Raw genomic sequence first — 14,978 nt, 5'->3', positions numbered from 1 at the left:
ACACTCCCATCCACATTCTCATATACACATGTACTCATGTACAGTCATATACACATATCCATACACTCATATAGGCACACTCGCTCACACTAAAATACAACTACTCACACACACTCACCTATGCATATGCACTTAACGCACACCTGCATATACACATGCACTCAGAAACAGTCACATACACGCAATTGCAAACAGCGGCATTCATGCACTCATAGACACTTGCTGACAACCGGACATGTGTACACACACACACACACACACACACACACACACACACACACACACACACACACACACACATGAACACATACACTTTATTTGTTTCTGATGTCCATTTTCTTATTTCCTCTTGCACAGCCCTTTTATTTAAAAAAAAAATCTGAGCCAGAAGCTGGAATCACAGTTCATGACTTGATTTAAATTGGGCCACCCCCCCCCCTCACCCTATGGTTCTGGCAGCCTTATCCTCAGATATTAAAAATTGGCCAGGAAGGAGTATTTTGTGCTTGATACAAATCAGACAAAAGAAAAAAAAATTTCATTATTCAACCTGATCTGTCTGCTGATAAATAAAAGTTCTAAATACGGGTTTATTTAATCCAAATGCAAGAAAAGTCTTTCACCACTCAAGGCTTCTTCAGGCAAATACAAATGAATCAATCAAAACCAGCGCTTCTTAAATACATAAAAATCACATGACTAAGCAATAAAATAATCAGTAAAAATACAATCATAAGTAATCGTTATGAAAATGAGGATTAATATCATCTTTTCTTCATAAAGATTATAACCTAAAAATATTATAATAACCTTATTTTATTTCATTATGTCTTTCTTTAACTATAGGGTTTATAGTTATGCTCTTATTTAAACCAGGGTACTAGTGAGTTTTAAATTGCAATATCCACCTATTTACCACTGTTTCTAATCTAGTCTAATTATATATATCTCCCCCCTAATATTTTCATATATATTCTGTAAAATAAAAAACCTAAATTCATGTTTGTCATTTGTGTCCCTAATGTGTATATACAAGGCATTAGTATCATGTTTTCTATGTATTTCTGCTAAATGCATAAAAGTCCTGTCTTTAAGCTTCCTAATTGTTTTTCCAATATAGAATGCTGTACAAAGTATGCATTTATACAAATAAATAATAGTTGATGTAGTACAAGTCCCATGACTTCTTAAATACAAAAATTTTGTGAGATAAGATGCATAATATAAGGTTCTAAAAAATATAATTGGAATAACTACAAATTAAACATTTCTGAGTACCCAATTTATTCATTTTATTTAATTGAAAATATTTTTTCTTGCTCTTTATAGCATAGCTTATGTTTGATATTGCTTAAATTTTAAATCCAAATGTTAAATGACTAAGAACAAGATCTTTAAAAGTTGGTATATGTTTAAGCATAGTTCAATGTTATCTGATTATGTGTTGAACTTTTTCTGTGTTTCTATCATAAGGTAGAATACATCTAAACGTTTTCCTTTATTTTGAGTAATTAAAATATAAGTATCCTCTTTACTTTTTTTATTTAACATATTCTTTTCAGAGAAAGTAGGAAAAATATAATGATTAAAATTATTCCTTATTTGCATGGAAAGTCTTTGTATGGTTTCATTATTATAACCTCTATGAAAAAAGTCTTCTGCCATGGATTTTAACTGTCTATCCATATTACCTTTATTAGTATTCAGTTTTGCCAGTCTAGTAAATTGATTTTTAACTATGTTATTGAAAATATGTGGGGGGTACATGCTACTTGTATGTAAATGTGTTCTTCTTCACACTCTTTTTAAACAGAGTGGCATCAATAAAACCATTATTGTTCTTAATTAATCTGATGTCCAGAAAGTCTATTTTAGTGAAATGCACATTGTATTTAAAGCATAAAAGGTAGAAGTGGAATGTAGATATTCTATGAATTCATAAAAAACATTTAAAGAACCATTCCATATAAGAAAAAAATAATCTACGAAACATTTATAAAATAGAACATTGTTTACATAAACATTCATATTCCCATCCGAAATATATTTCAATTCCCAATTGTTGACTACTAAATTTGCATAAATGCTGGCCACGGGTGTGCCCATGGCAATAGCCTTATATTGCTTATACATTCTATCATGAAACATAAAAACATTATTTTCTAAAACTAATTCTATCAAAGCACAAAGCATTTCAGTTTCTATTGCATAAAAAATGGCAAACTGTGCAATAAATTCCCTTAAGAATTCAAGAACTATAGAAGTAAAGAGAGCATTTATATCTAAGAAAATAAAATAACAATCAGCAATATTGTTTTAAGATGACCAAATAAAAAGTTTTTGTTGTATTTACAGTTCATAGGTCAGTACTAAGCTAACTGTCCTTGCGAGCCATTTTAAGCCTAGCTAATTATCCCTTGTGAGACTCAAACCCTGCACCTTGTATTTGTAAGGTAAACACCTTAACCATTAGGCCACCACCCCTAACAAAAGAGCAATCCTCTCAAAGGTATTCACACACCCCACAGTCAGCGTTTGCAGGATTCAAACCCCTATCTAACTATGTTATGATACTACAGAGATACACATTAACACGACACGCTGTATACTTAATAACAGCAGTTGAATAGTTCAAAACTACTTTCAGTCTAGATTCTGTATATTTAGATATAGGCTCAGTGAGCCAACCAGTAGCTGAAACTACTGGCCTCAGTTGTGGAGCTGAACTTGACTTATGCATTTTTGGAAATCCATAAATAATTGGGATTCTTGGGTATTTAACATGAAAAATTTCCAGCATATCAAGTGTAATTTGAGCATTTAAATGCATTCCATGCACATTGCTATTTACTGAAGTTATAATACAATTTATGTAACATTTATCTATTAATTCATAGTCCTGAGACTCAAGAATTTCATAGTAGGCAGTATCCAAAACTACTATGCCCTCACCCTTGTCAGCTGCTTTAGTAACAATATCTTTATTTAAAGACAAAGATCTCATTGGTAACTGTTCTTCTTTTGATAAGTTATAAAAATGTTTATTGTTGTTTGTAGCCATAAGTTCATAAATATCTCTCTACTGCTTCTTCAAAAGCAGTGACAAATGGGTTCATATTGAAACAAAAGTACTGTGTCTCCTCAAATTATTAAATCCATCATCAGAAGAATCTAAACCTTTGTTACCAAACACCAACTAAAGATTCAGACTTCTTACAGACAATTTAAATTCTATTAAGTAATCAGCTATATCAGCCCTAGTTGCAGGAATAAAGGATAAACTTTTATTTAATAACAATAATTAGTGTTGAGTCAAAACATTACTAGATAAATTAAAAACAGTACCAATTAAGTTCATGTTTGACTCCTTGTGTTCATCCTGTGACTGTGTCTTGTTTGGCTGTGACATCATTGATTTTTGTTTGCTCTTTTGTCTTTTGGCAAAAGGAAATGCTTTGTCATCACATATGGTGTATCAAAAGGTCCAGTGCTAAAACAATAACTACAACCACTACAGTAGATAATGTTGCCCACTGGACTATTACAATAGTTTTACAATGGGAGATAACATTTCCTATGTTTAGGGCATGGTTAACCAGATACTGCATATTATCTGGTTCAGGCTGCTGGCCTCCCTCTATCACAGATATTGATTGCGGTTGCTTGATTGGAGGAGCATGAATTTGCTGTTGTGTGATTGGAGGGGTCTCAAAGGTGCTGGTTTTATTGACTGTTTGTTCATTTTTGCATTTCTGTAGTCCTTCTTCTCGATTAGACAATGCAAACACATTGTCTGAAGTAAAATCACTCAAATCCCTTTAGATCTTTTTCTTTTTAATTTCTATTAAACAATTTCATTTTTGGATGGGAATATGAATGTATATATAGGTTCATAGATTGGTACTGGGCTATCTGCCCGAAGGCATATATTAGCCCAGCCACATTGTGCGGTATTCACCGCCCCTTTAGTAGTTCCCCAGACCCTTGTACTAGCATCTAGTACCCTTGGCCCCTATCTAGTAGTGCTGTTGGTGTGATCCCCGGTGTGAACTTTCTGTTACCCATCCACTCATCAAGGTTCCTCTTGAAGAGTGATAGTGAGGGGATCTGTCTTGTGTAGACCGGGACCCTGTTCCATAGTAAGGGAAGTCCCTGCGAAGGGAATCTATCCCTCCAGCATGTTCTATCCATTGTTATTTTGAGGTTTATATCCCTAGAGCGTGCAGCTTGAGTATATTTGGTTTTGTTAAGATGGAGCATGTTCAACAATTCTGGGTTGGACATGGCTCTGTACGTTAGACAGAGATTGCCTCTGAGAAAACGGTATGCAACAGAGAACAGTCTTAGCTTTTTCAATCGTGCTGCATAGGGCAACTGTTTGAGGCCAGTAATCTGCTTGGTTAGGTACCTCTGTGGTCTCTTCAGCTGCTGGAGATGCCTAGCCAGGTACAATCCAATTGGTGCATTGCACTCAATAATGGGTCTGATGAGGGAAGAGTAGAGGGGCACCATTACATCCTTAGATCCTTAGATCTTGATGCGAACCCTTTTGTGATCAGATGGGTCACATAGAAGGATTTTCTAACCACTTTGTTAACATGGTTATCAAAGGAAAGCTGACTATCTACTTGGGTCCCTAGATCCTTTATTTCTTCTTAAGATTTCAGGGGATCACCTACTATGTTGTAGTTTGTGGGTACTCTGTTTTTTCCAAAGGGGATTACTACACATTTTTTTGCATTTAGCTTGAGACCATGGCTTTGACACCATGCATCAGTCTCATTTAGGCCCTTCTGGAGGATCTCCATGTCGGCCGGAGACTCTATTATAGCACCCAGTTTGCAGTCGTCTGCAAACGTAGTCAGCCACAGCCCTTCTGTGCTTGCCTGTACTTCTGAGAAGTATATGCCAAACAGGAGGGGCCCCAGGATAGAGCCCTGAGGCACACCACTCATTACTGGTCTGGATTCAGACATAGATCCCTCTACTCTTACTTTATGGGATCTGTCTGAGAGACAGTTTGCGATCCATCTTGTGACGTAAGGGTTTATTCACAGGCTGGTGAGCTTATCAATAATACCTGAATGGGGACTGGTATCAAATGCTTTAGCAAGGTCAAGGTTATCCGTGTGTACCTCCTTTCCCTTATCTATAGCCTGAGCAACTGTCTCAAAGAAATCCACCAGGTTCAGGAGGTATGATCTGCCCTTGACGAAGCCAAACTGTGTGGGGTCCAGCGACTGGAGGTTCCCAATCTCTCCATTTATGAGTTCCATAATGATTCACTCCATAGTCTTACAGATCAGACTGGTCAGGCTTATTGGTCGGTAGTTCCCAGGGTCAGTTGTGGCCTCACCCTTGTGTAGTGGGACCACCGTTGCTGTGCGCCATTCTATGGGCACATATCCTGTGGAGAGGCTGACACTGAACAGGATATTAGGATGTGGGGTTAATTCCTTTTGGAGCTCACGTATGACACAGCCTGGGACACCATCTGGTCCCATGGAGGCAGTGTTTTTAGCTTTAGATAGAGCCTTGTTAATCAATGTATCAGTAATAATTGGACTTACACAATCCCCTGGAATGGCAATAGGCCTTGTAGGTGATGGCGGGGGGGGGGGGGGGGTTTGCAATGAACCTGTCAGCCAAGATGTTGGCAATGTCAGAAGGGTCAGTGTATTTTGTTCCATTTTGTACTAGCTCAGAACAGGTTTTTGACGTAGCCATAGAAGGCCTTATGGTTATCCTTGGCATCCTTGGCAACTTTCTTTTCAAAATTAGCTTTAGTTGACTTGATGAGGGCCCTCAATTTCTTACTAATGCTGATCAGGGATGATTTTTCTACTTGAGATTTGGCCTTTTTTTGTGTAAGTCTCCTCCTTTTATTGTAAAGTTTGCTTATGGCCGGGGTCCACCAGACTGGTTTCTTCTTGCTTGAGGAAGGAGTCTTGGTTTTATTTGGGATAGCACGGTCCATGCAATCCTGAAGATGCATATAGAGTGCCTTGGTGTAGGATTCTGCATCCTGGATATCATTATCCTTCTGCAAGGGAATAATGAAGCTTTCCACTTCGGATGCAAGTAGTTTGAAGTTTGCTTTGGAAAGGTTTTTGACTATATATAAACAATATTCTAACATATAAGCATTTTGTAGATGATCTTTTTCTTATATGGAATGGTTTTTTAAATGTTTTTTTATGAATTCATCGAATATCTACATTCTAAAGTTTTAAATACAGTGTGCATTTCACTCAAATAAACTTTCTGGACATTAGATTAATTAAGACCACTAATGGTTTATTGATACCACTCTGTGTAAAAAGAGTGTAAAGAAGAACACTTATTTACATGTAAGTAGCATGCACCCCACATATTTTCAATAACATAGTTAAGAATCAATTTACTAAACTGTCAAAACCGAATACTAATAAAGATAATATGGATAGGCAATTAAAATCCATGGCAGAAGATTTTCATAGAGGTTATAATAATGAAACCATACAAAGACTTTCCATGCAAATAAGGAATAATTTTAATCATTATATTTTTCATACTTTCTCTGAAAAGAATGTATTGAAAGAAATAAAGATAATATTAATATTTTAATTGCTCAGAATAATGGAAAAACTTTTAGATGTAGTCTAGCTTATGACAGAAACACAGAAGTTCAACACATAATCAGACAACATTGAACTATGCTGAAATATATACCAGCTTTTAAAGATCTTACTCTTAGTCATTTAGCATTTGGGTGCAAAAATGTAAGCAATATCAAACATAAGCTATGCTTTAAAGAACAAGAAAAATATTCTCAGTTAAATAAAATAAATAAGCTGGGTACTCAGAAATATTTAAATTGTAGTCATTGCAAGTATATTCTTTCAGAACCTTATATTATGAATGTTATGACACAATTTTTTTTATTTATGAAGTAATGGGACTTGTAATACTACAGATAGTATTTATATGTGTAAATGTGACCTTTGTACAGCATTCTATATAGAAAAACAAATACTAAGGTTAAAGACAGGATTTATCAGAAATAAGTAGAAAACCTGATACTAATGCCTTATATAGACACATTAGGGACATGAATGACAAACATGAATTTATTTTTTTTTTATTTTAAAGAATATATATGAAAATATTAGAGGGGGATAGACAGTATATAATTACACTGAAACAGTGGAAAATAGGTGGATGTTACAATTTAAAGCTCACCAGTACCCTGGTTTAAATGAGTGCATAACTATAAAACCTATACTTAAAGGCATAATAAAATAAAATACGTTTATTATAATATTTTAGGTCAGAATCTTTATGAAGAAAAGATGATTTTAATTATCTTTTTCTTAATGATTATTTATGATTTTTTTACTGATTATTTATTTGCTTAGTCATGTGATTTTTATGTATTTAAGAAGCTTTGGTTTTGAAAGATTAATGTGTATTTGCCTAAAGAAGCCTTGAGTGGTGAAAAACTTTTCTTGCATTTGGATTAAATAAACCAATATTTTAGAGGTTCTTGGTGCCGGTCTACTGTTTTTTATTTTTTACTTTAGTTGTTTTTAGGTTTCTGTTAGTCCAGCTTTATCTTCAACGCGGAATATTTTGTTTTTGATAAATAAAAGCTTAACAGTCTTCCAGTTTACAAGACAGAACTAGTACTTGTTGATACACATTACCTTACTATAAAAGTCAATTTAAGTGTGATGAAGGTTATATGCACACTGATAACTTTGTACTTAATTCATGCATAGATAGTAGAGGCACACATGTTAAAACATTCTGTTTATCCTTGTTATAATACTACAGTGTTTCAAATTGAGAAGAAAACCCAGGAGGGTGGCCTAATGGTTAAGGTGTTTGCCTTACAAACACAAGGTGCAGGGTTTGAGTCTCACAAGGGATACTTGGCTAGGCTTAAAATGGCTCGCAAGGGCAGTTAGCTTAGTACTAATCTATGAACCTATGAACAATTAAAAAAGAAAGTACCCCTTTGACATGTAAGTAGCAGGCTGCAGCTGTAAACAACATTTTTTTAAGTTCTTCCATTCTTAAACAGGCAGTTAGGCACTGCCTCATGATGCTGATGTCATTGCACAAGCCCCTGCACAATGATGATGTTGCAGGATATCGGTAATGAAAAATTGTAAATAAAAAAGTCAGGATTTGAAGAAACCATTTTGGAATTCATGGCACCCCATTACTTTGTCCTGAAAACCAAGAAATACCAAGGGATTTGGAATGGCTGAAAGGTATGATGGACATGTGTGTGCATATCAGTATTTGTACAATTGGAGCTGAATAAATGTGTGTGTGTGTGTGTGTGTGTGTGTGTGTGTGTGTGTGTGTGTGTGTGTGTGTGTGTGTGTGTGTGTGTGTGTCTCCCTGGTTTGCCATATTACAGTAGGAAATGGGAAGCAGAGGTCCGGATTTGTGATTCTTTGTGCCTATGTGTATGTGTATGTATGTGTATGTGTGTATAATGGAAGATTAGAGTGGGTGTATTAGCAAGTGAGTGTTTCTGAGAGTGTGAGAGAGTTTAGGGGTGGCTTGTTTGTGGCTGAGTAGATGTAGTTGTGTGTGTAGAAATGTCTGGGAGTATATATGTATGTGTATATGTAGGAACAGGTGTCTGACTGTGTGTGCATCTGTTTGTGTTTGTAGTAGTGTTTTTGTTAATATGATGCATGGGATCAGGTCAGACAGTGCAATGTTTAAGTTACAGACATGGAAATGAACCACTTATAAGGATTTTTCCATTGGAGCTATACCATTTCTCTGAAATGGAGCTTCTTTCTTTTGTGCTAAATGACCTGGGCTTTGGGCAATTAGTACTGGTGGAGACAAAGTATCTGAATCCTAACATTAGTTTGGTAGTGTTTAAGGCCTATCTTGAAACACTGGCAGTGACTATTTTGTGAGAAATGGTAATATGATGCTAGTCTAGGAATTCAAATTACTTTTGGCTTAGCAGAAAGTTGAATTTTGGTTAGTTGTTTTAATTTCATGTTTTATGCGTTTTATTATATATTGTGCTGTTTGCCAACATGAACAAATCACCTAGAGCCATATTTTACACCTTCGACTGGCACGCCCTGTCCCAGCATGCATTCTGTGATCGGTGTTCTCCTCTCTTGAGGATACTGGGCACCACAATAGATATTGGTAGTAAGCGGTTCAGGTGCATGTGCGGAAAAGCAGAAGTCAATATGGTGAAGAAAATTTGGGACAGAGAGGAAGAAGGAAAGGGGAAGTGAAGGCATAGAACAATGAGGTAGGTGGACTGCATCAGAGAAGATCTGCAACAGTCAAGCATTAGTGTCAAAAAAGGCAAGAATGTAACACTGAATCAAATGAGATGGTGACAGTTAACAGGATACCCCAATCCCATGTAGAAAAAAAATGTGAAAAAGATGATGATGATTGTGGCGAGTTGTTTAACATGATTGATCTAATAAAGTTCTAGAAGAATGAAGAGCTTTGAACATTAATCATTTAGATGAACATCAGTTAGAACAGCATTTCTGAAATTTCTATGACAAACCTATTTTTGAGCAAATTTCGTCTTCATTCTTTTTTATTTATTTTTATTTTCCGTTGTCGACTGTGTTAGCCCCTGTAGGCTAGTAGCCTTTTTTCAGGGGAGACCTGAGGTGGTATTTATACTGCTAGGGGAAATATGGCCAGGCCTCCAAGGAACCCCCCCTACTCTTATCCGTAGGTACCATAGGATCTTTTACATTCACCTGAGCTAACACTAACTCAAGCAGATGAGGTTTCAGTTTAACATCTCATCCAAAGGACTAGTGAGGTGTATTAGTAAATAAGTATTTCTGAGAGTCTTAAGGATGTAAATGCATTCTGACTTCCTTTCCTGGCATATGCTTAACTCAGATGGTGGTAAGTGCATGCTACCATATATCTACATCTTTCATGCTCTCCAAAGTTATTGACCTGCCTATAGGGGTCATGTTAACTAGCATGACTGACAGATTAAGCAGGTAACCCCATACTTCCTCCAGCCTTAAAACCCTATGCTTCACATTGTTTTCAACTGTAGACTGTTTAAATGAACAAATGAGGATGGAAGCAAAGGGGAACAACCTATGCCTTTTTCACTGAACTAGCTTATGTGCACTGTTTTCACAGACATAACATCATTCATTTAAGATATTGTTGCTTATGAAAAATACAACACTGATTTACATCCTCTTAGTTTAATTATCTGAATTGATCTCAACAGATGCTTCAATTGCAAAATTATTTTCCTTTCATTTTTGGTCTGCTAAGTTACAACAGAATATTTTGCAAAATTAATGTCAAAAATTACTGTGGTTCTGTAATAATCATGCACTGCTTTCATGGCTACTTCCTTAACAACTTAAAAAACCTCAGAAAACTTACATGTTCTATAAGTTCTTTAACCATGCCATTCCATTGTCCCTTGTCATCCTGAGCTCCATATTTTCCATCTTCCACAAGTCGAATCTCGTATGTAAATCCCAAGATACTTGCCAGCTCCTTGAGAAGGTCAATGCAGTACCCCTCAAATCGGTCATTACCATAAAGAGCTTTATCTGATTTCTTAAACATCACATATGGTTCTTCCTAGACAGGAACAGAGAAAAGGTATAAGCAAATCAAATAAAGCTGCATTTTCATTTTAATTTAAGCAAAAATATATTGATGAGAAGATATTTTGCTGAACCTTTCTAATACTAGAGAAACACAGAAAGCAGCTTTAAAGCTATATCATAAAGTTTTACTTATTTATCAAATTCATAATGCTTATTTTGTTTTTATGCAGAATAAAGTAGATTAGACTTTTTGTTTATAATTTTTTTCTAAGAACAGAGCATGAAAAAAAATTAAACTCTCAAATATAGGTTTTAGCAAATTGCTTTCTATCTTGTAGTGACTATTTTGAACATTCAGAAAAGAAGACTGGTATAATACTGTTTTCTGATGAATAAGTTCAATCACAGCATATTTGTTTCTAAAAATAATGATTTTTTAATAGTACGGTACAAACATTCCCAGAATGCAATGCTATGATAGGCCATCAAAGACAAATTACTACATTTCTCGGATACATTAAATTACTTTCATAGCATTGTCAAAATGTCACATGACCAGTAATAGTTTTACAACTGGACTTTTACTAGTTATGGAGATTAAGATTCCTGCTCTTAAAAAATGAACAAATCTGTGGCTTGAGAGGCCTCTGCTTTCCAAGAAAAGTAGCAGTATAGACGTTTATGGCAGATTACAATTGTAGGACCTGCTTAAGCTGTCAGAGTTGTCACCACTTTTTTAGGCATTTATTATGTATTTATGTATTTATTTATTTATTTGACATTTGTTGACCGGGTTAGTCCAGCTGGGGCAGAGCCCTTTTTTAGTGCAGACCTGGGGAGAAAAGCTCCACAGTAAATGCATACAATAAAGTATACTTAGTGTACAGATTAATAAGACAAGAAACATACATAGAATAACAAAGCAGGAAAAGCATGCATGGCAATTAGAAACAACATTATAGCACGTGAAAGTAAATTGCAGTGTACAAGAACACTTATGATTATAATTATTAGGCATACAGGGTTGTTGAGTGTAATAACAAATAAGTAATAAGGATCTCAAAAGCATAATCATTTGACTGATAACAAGTCCCAAAACAGAACAGAATAAACTGCCAGTTTATGTAAGAAGACGGAGAGTAGTACTAAGAATACTTAAAGAGTATAGAGGCACAATGGAATGAAAGATAAAATGCAAAAAAAAATCTATGCAAAATGCAAATTTATCTTACTAAATCAGCAGTCTGCTTTCTTCAGGACATTCTGCAAACAGTTTATTACAAATAAGATGAAGTCTGTAATATCAACATTTCTGTCACTACTGTTGAACATACAGTGTGCTGTTGCAAAGTGTTATGAGAATACAGTGTTTCTCCATGTCTGTTAACTCATTCACTCCATTGGAGTTCGGGACGTTTGCACTGTAACTTCCAATGGGGAGAGCCTAAACCTTTTGACAGAATCAAATTATGTCCTTACATTTCAAATACATGTTCATATGTATGGAACCATAGGGGTTACGAAATAAATATAAATGGCAAACTCTTCAGCACCAACTATTTTTATAGCAGTAGTATTCTTTAGGTTCTAGGTCTTAAATGGAATTTTCTATGTCACAGTAAACACAGTAACTGTTACATTTGTAATATTTTGTAAATAGCTTAATATCTCAGCAGCCACTGACATTACACACATACTGTCAGGAGCATTTTATTCATCTACCTGAGAGCTTTCATATGAGGGTAAGGAGTTCGGTCTGTGTTACTTGGTTGTTGTTGAGATATTTAGAAAAATGTGAAAATTATATCTATATAAATTAATATCATAAAAACAACAGTTCATATTTATTTACCTGGACTAGACAGAGGTCAAATATTAATGCATTTGAGTTTGCCATTGTGTAACCTTTAATATGAAATAATTTAAAACCTTGAACATAGCATGGTTTTGGAATTATTGATGCAAATATGAACAAGCAATATTTGATGCCTAGAGGCATCTGTAGGTGTTAACTGCAGATGCAACTGGAGGCGTCACTCGGATGTCATGAGTTAATGTTAACATTTTATTTTCATAGTACCTTTATCAACTATGTAGGCTCTTGTCTCCTAGATGTAATATTTTGTTCTACCTGAACTAACTGATTCTGGTTCTTCAGAGAAAATGTTGTCCCTGACAGCTCTACCAGTGCATATTTGACTGAGAATATTTTTATTCAGAATATCTTAAACAAAATGGGCTTGTACTGTTAGTCTTGAAAACGTGCCTTATATCAGTGCCAGAGTGAGTGGTATAAGATTTTTTTCAGAACTTGCCATGGTGGATTCCATTCATATCTGCTCAACCCCTGCTCCTAAGAAACAAGTAAGGACATTCACAGGGACAGTGAAGTACTATACAAAGTTCATATTCAACCATGGTATGATGGCCACTCCCCTTATAAATTTTATCTAGATAATAGATCAGATGAGGTCGCCTGGACTCTGGTCTTTTAGCAAGCCATCCAGAATGTTTAAAGAGGCTTTGAGTGGACCCGCTATGCTAGGCATTCCCGACTGCAATGAAGAATATCTTGTACACAGAGATGCTTCAAGCCATAGGGGTGCTGTTTGGGCATTTTTTTTCCTATAAAAGTTTTAATCCTACCTGAATGGCACAACATTTACTTTAGTTGTAGCCAAAAAAAAAAAAAAAAAGAGCACATAAATGTGAAACTTCTTCACCTGGAAAACATAATAATTAATACTTAGATTGTGGAAATGTAATTTAACTGCCTTGTAATTACTGGATCTGGTACTCAGTTCTGAGGTTCAAGGAGATAAAAGACCATAAAGTTTATTCTGATAGAAAGGCATCAGACAAAGCTATTAAACAGATTCATTAATATGTAAATATGAAATTTGTTCATTTCTAGTTCTCCTACTTAGAAAAGATATGTATCGAAATAACCGCTTCCTTACTCCAGCAACCAGAAAGACTTTAGCCTCCTCCTACCTTCTCCCCTCTCTCACATATGGTGCCCCCCTGTTCACCAATGTCCAACTTGGATTACAATCCAAGTTAGAATCCTGCTACAATAAAATCAGCAAATTTGTCACCAACTCCAAATATGCATCCCATCACTGCCTCTCACTTTAATCTCTTCAATGGCTTGAGTTACCAAACTACCTAAACCTTCTAAAACTTTCCACAGCTCACAAACTCATTTTCAAACCATCTAGCTTTCCAGCTGTCTCCTCTGCCTTATCCCCCTATATTCCAAATCGCCCACTTCCGTCAGAAAACCAAAACCTATTACAAATTCACAAACCCTCTATGTCCCCTGGCTACTTCCTGCTATCTTACTCTATAGTCAAACATTGGAACCCCCCCCCCCTTCAAAACACTGTCAATCCCACCAACTTCAAATCCCTCCTTCACTCATATCTATCCTCCAAATGGATTTGCCCTGCTCTTCACCCACATGAATTCCAACTTTGTAATTCATCATTCACACTTAACACTCTGCATATCTCTTGCATCCTCTATATTACTAATACAGTCTCTGTAAATACTATACTATATTCACTCTGCTCATAGAACAAATGTTCACTACCAGTAGAGATATACTTTATTCTTACATCTACTTATGCTAAATTCATAAGTTGTACTGTAACATGTACTGCATGTCTGTTGTTTTGAACAGCTAAATTCACTGTCATACTGTAACATGTACTATATGTCTATTGTTTTGAACAATGTCCTCTTAATGATAGATCTAACTTACTATTCATAATATTTTTGACACTTTTTGAATTTTAATTGATTTGTTACTGTAATTGTGTCATGGAGCTCATCTCCCCGGGCCTCCACTGCAAATGGGCCTTTCAAAGCCCAGTGGACCTCCCCAGTCATCAAACTGAAATAAATAAAGAAATAAAGAAATAAACCAAAATAGCAGTAAAAAGAAGAGAAAAAACCTGCAGCCAGTGAGCTTTGTGTTTTCTCTAGTTTTCTGTCTGCCTGAAATACTCCATAGATTCACACAGCTTATGACTGAATAATTAATCTAGTTCAGAATAAGGTAGAAAAAATACCTGTGGTTAGATGTTTTTTTTTTATTATTATTTTTTTATAACCTGTTTGTTAAAATGTATTATTTTATTTGTCTTGTGCAGTTTCATATTACTCTGTATATTTAACTGTTAACTGTGTTGCTTAACTTATTCTTTTCTAAGAAATAATTTTTATTTAATTCACTTTCAAATCTTGTGACTGGGTATCTATGTATGTATTTATTAACTGACAGAGTGTAATTTTTGATAATTGATAAGCTTTGTGCATAATAATTGAAGTAAATATGTAGGCTTCTCGGTTTTAATAATATCTGTTGGATATTTTGATGATGTTGAAGCT

At 35.2% G+C, this 14,978-nt stretch overlaps 1 protein-coding gene across 1 annotated transcript in view; it reads right to left on the bottom strand.

The window, feature by feature from the left end:
• Nucleotides 1–14,978, bottom strand: part of GRIK3 (glutamate ionotropic receptor kainate type subunit 3) — a 2,817,598-nt gene that overhangs the window by 1,081,989 nt on the left and 1,720,631 nt on the right. The window contains exon 10 of the mRNA XM_044083835.1: nucleotides 10,411–10,614. Within this exon, the coding sequence (XP_043939770.1) occupies nucleotides 10,411–10,614 (204 nt within the window). The remainder of the gene's footprint in view (nucleotides 1–10,410; nucleotides 10,615–14,978) is intronic.

This window comes from Protopterus annectens, chromosome 1.part1 (genome assembly GCF_019279795.1).
Source record: "Protopterus annectens isolate FY-2018-M chromosome 1.part1, PAN1.0, whole genome shotgun sequence".
NCBI classification, from domain to species: domain Eukaryota; kingdom Metazoa; phylum Chordata; order Ceratodontiformes; family Protopteridae; genus Protopterus; species Protopterus annectens.
This window is presented reverse-complemented; position numbering and strand designations above follow the sequence as displayed.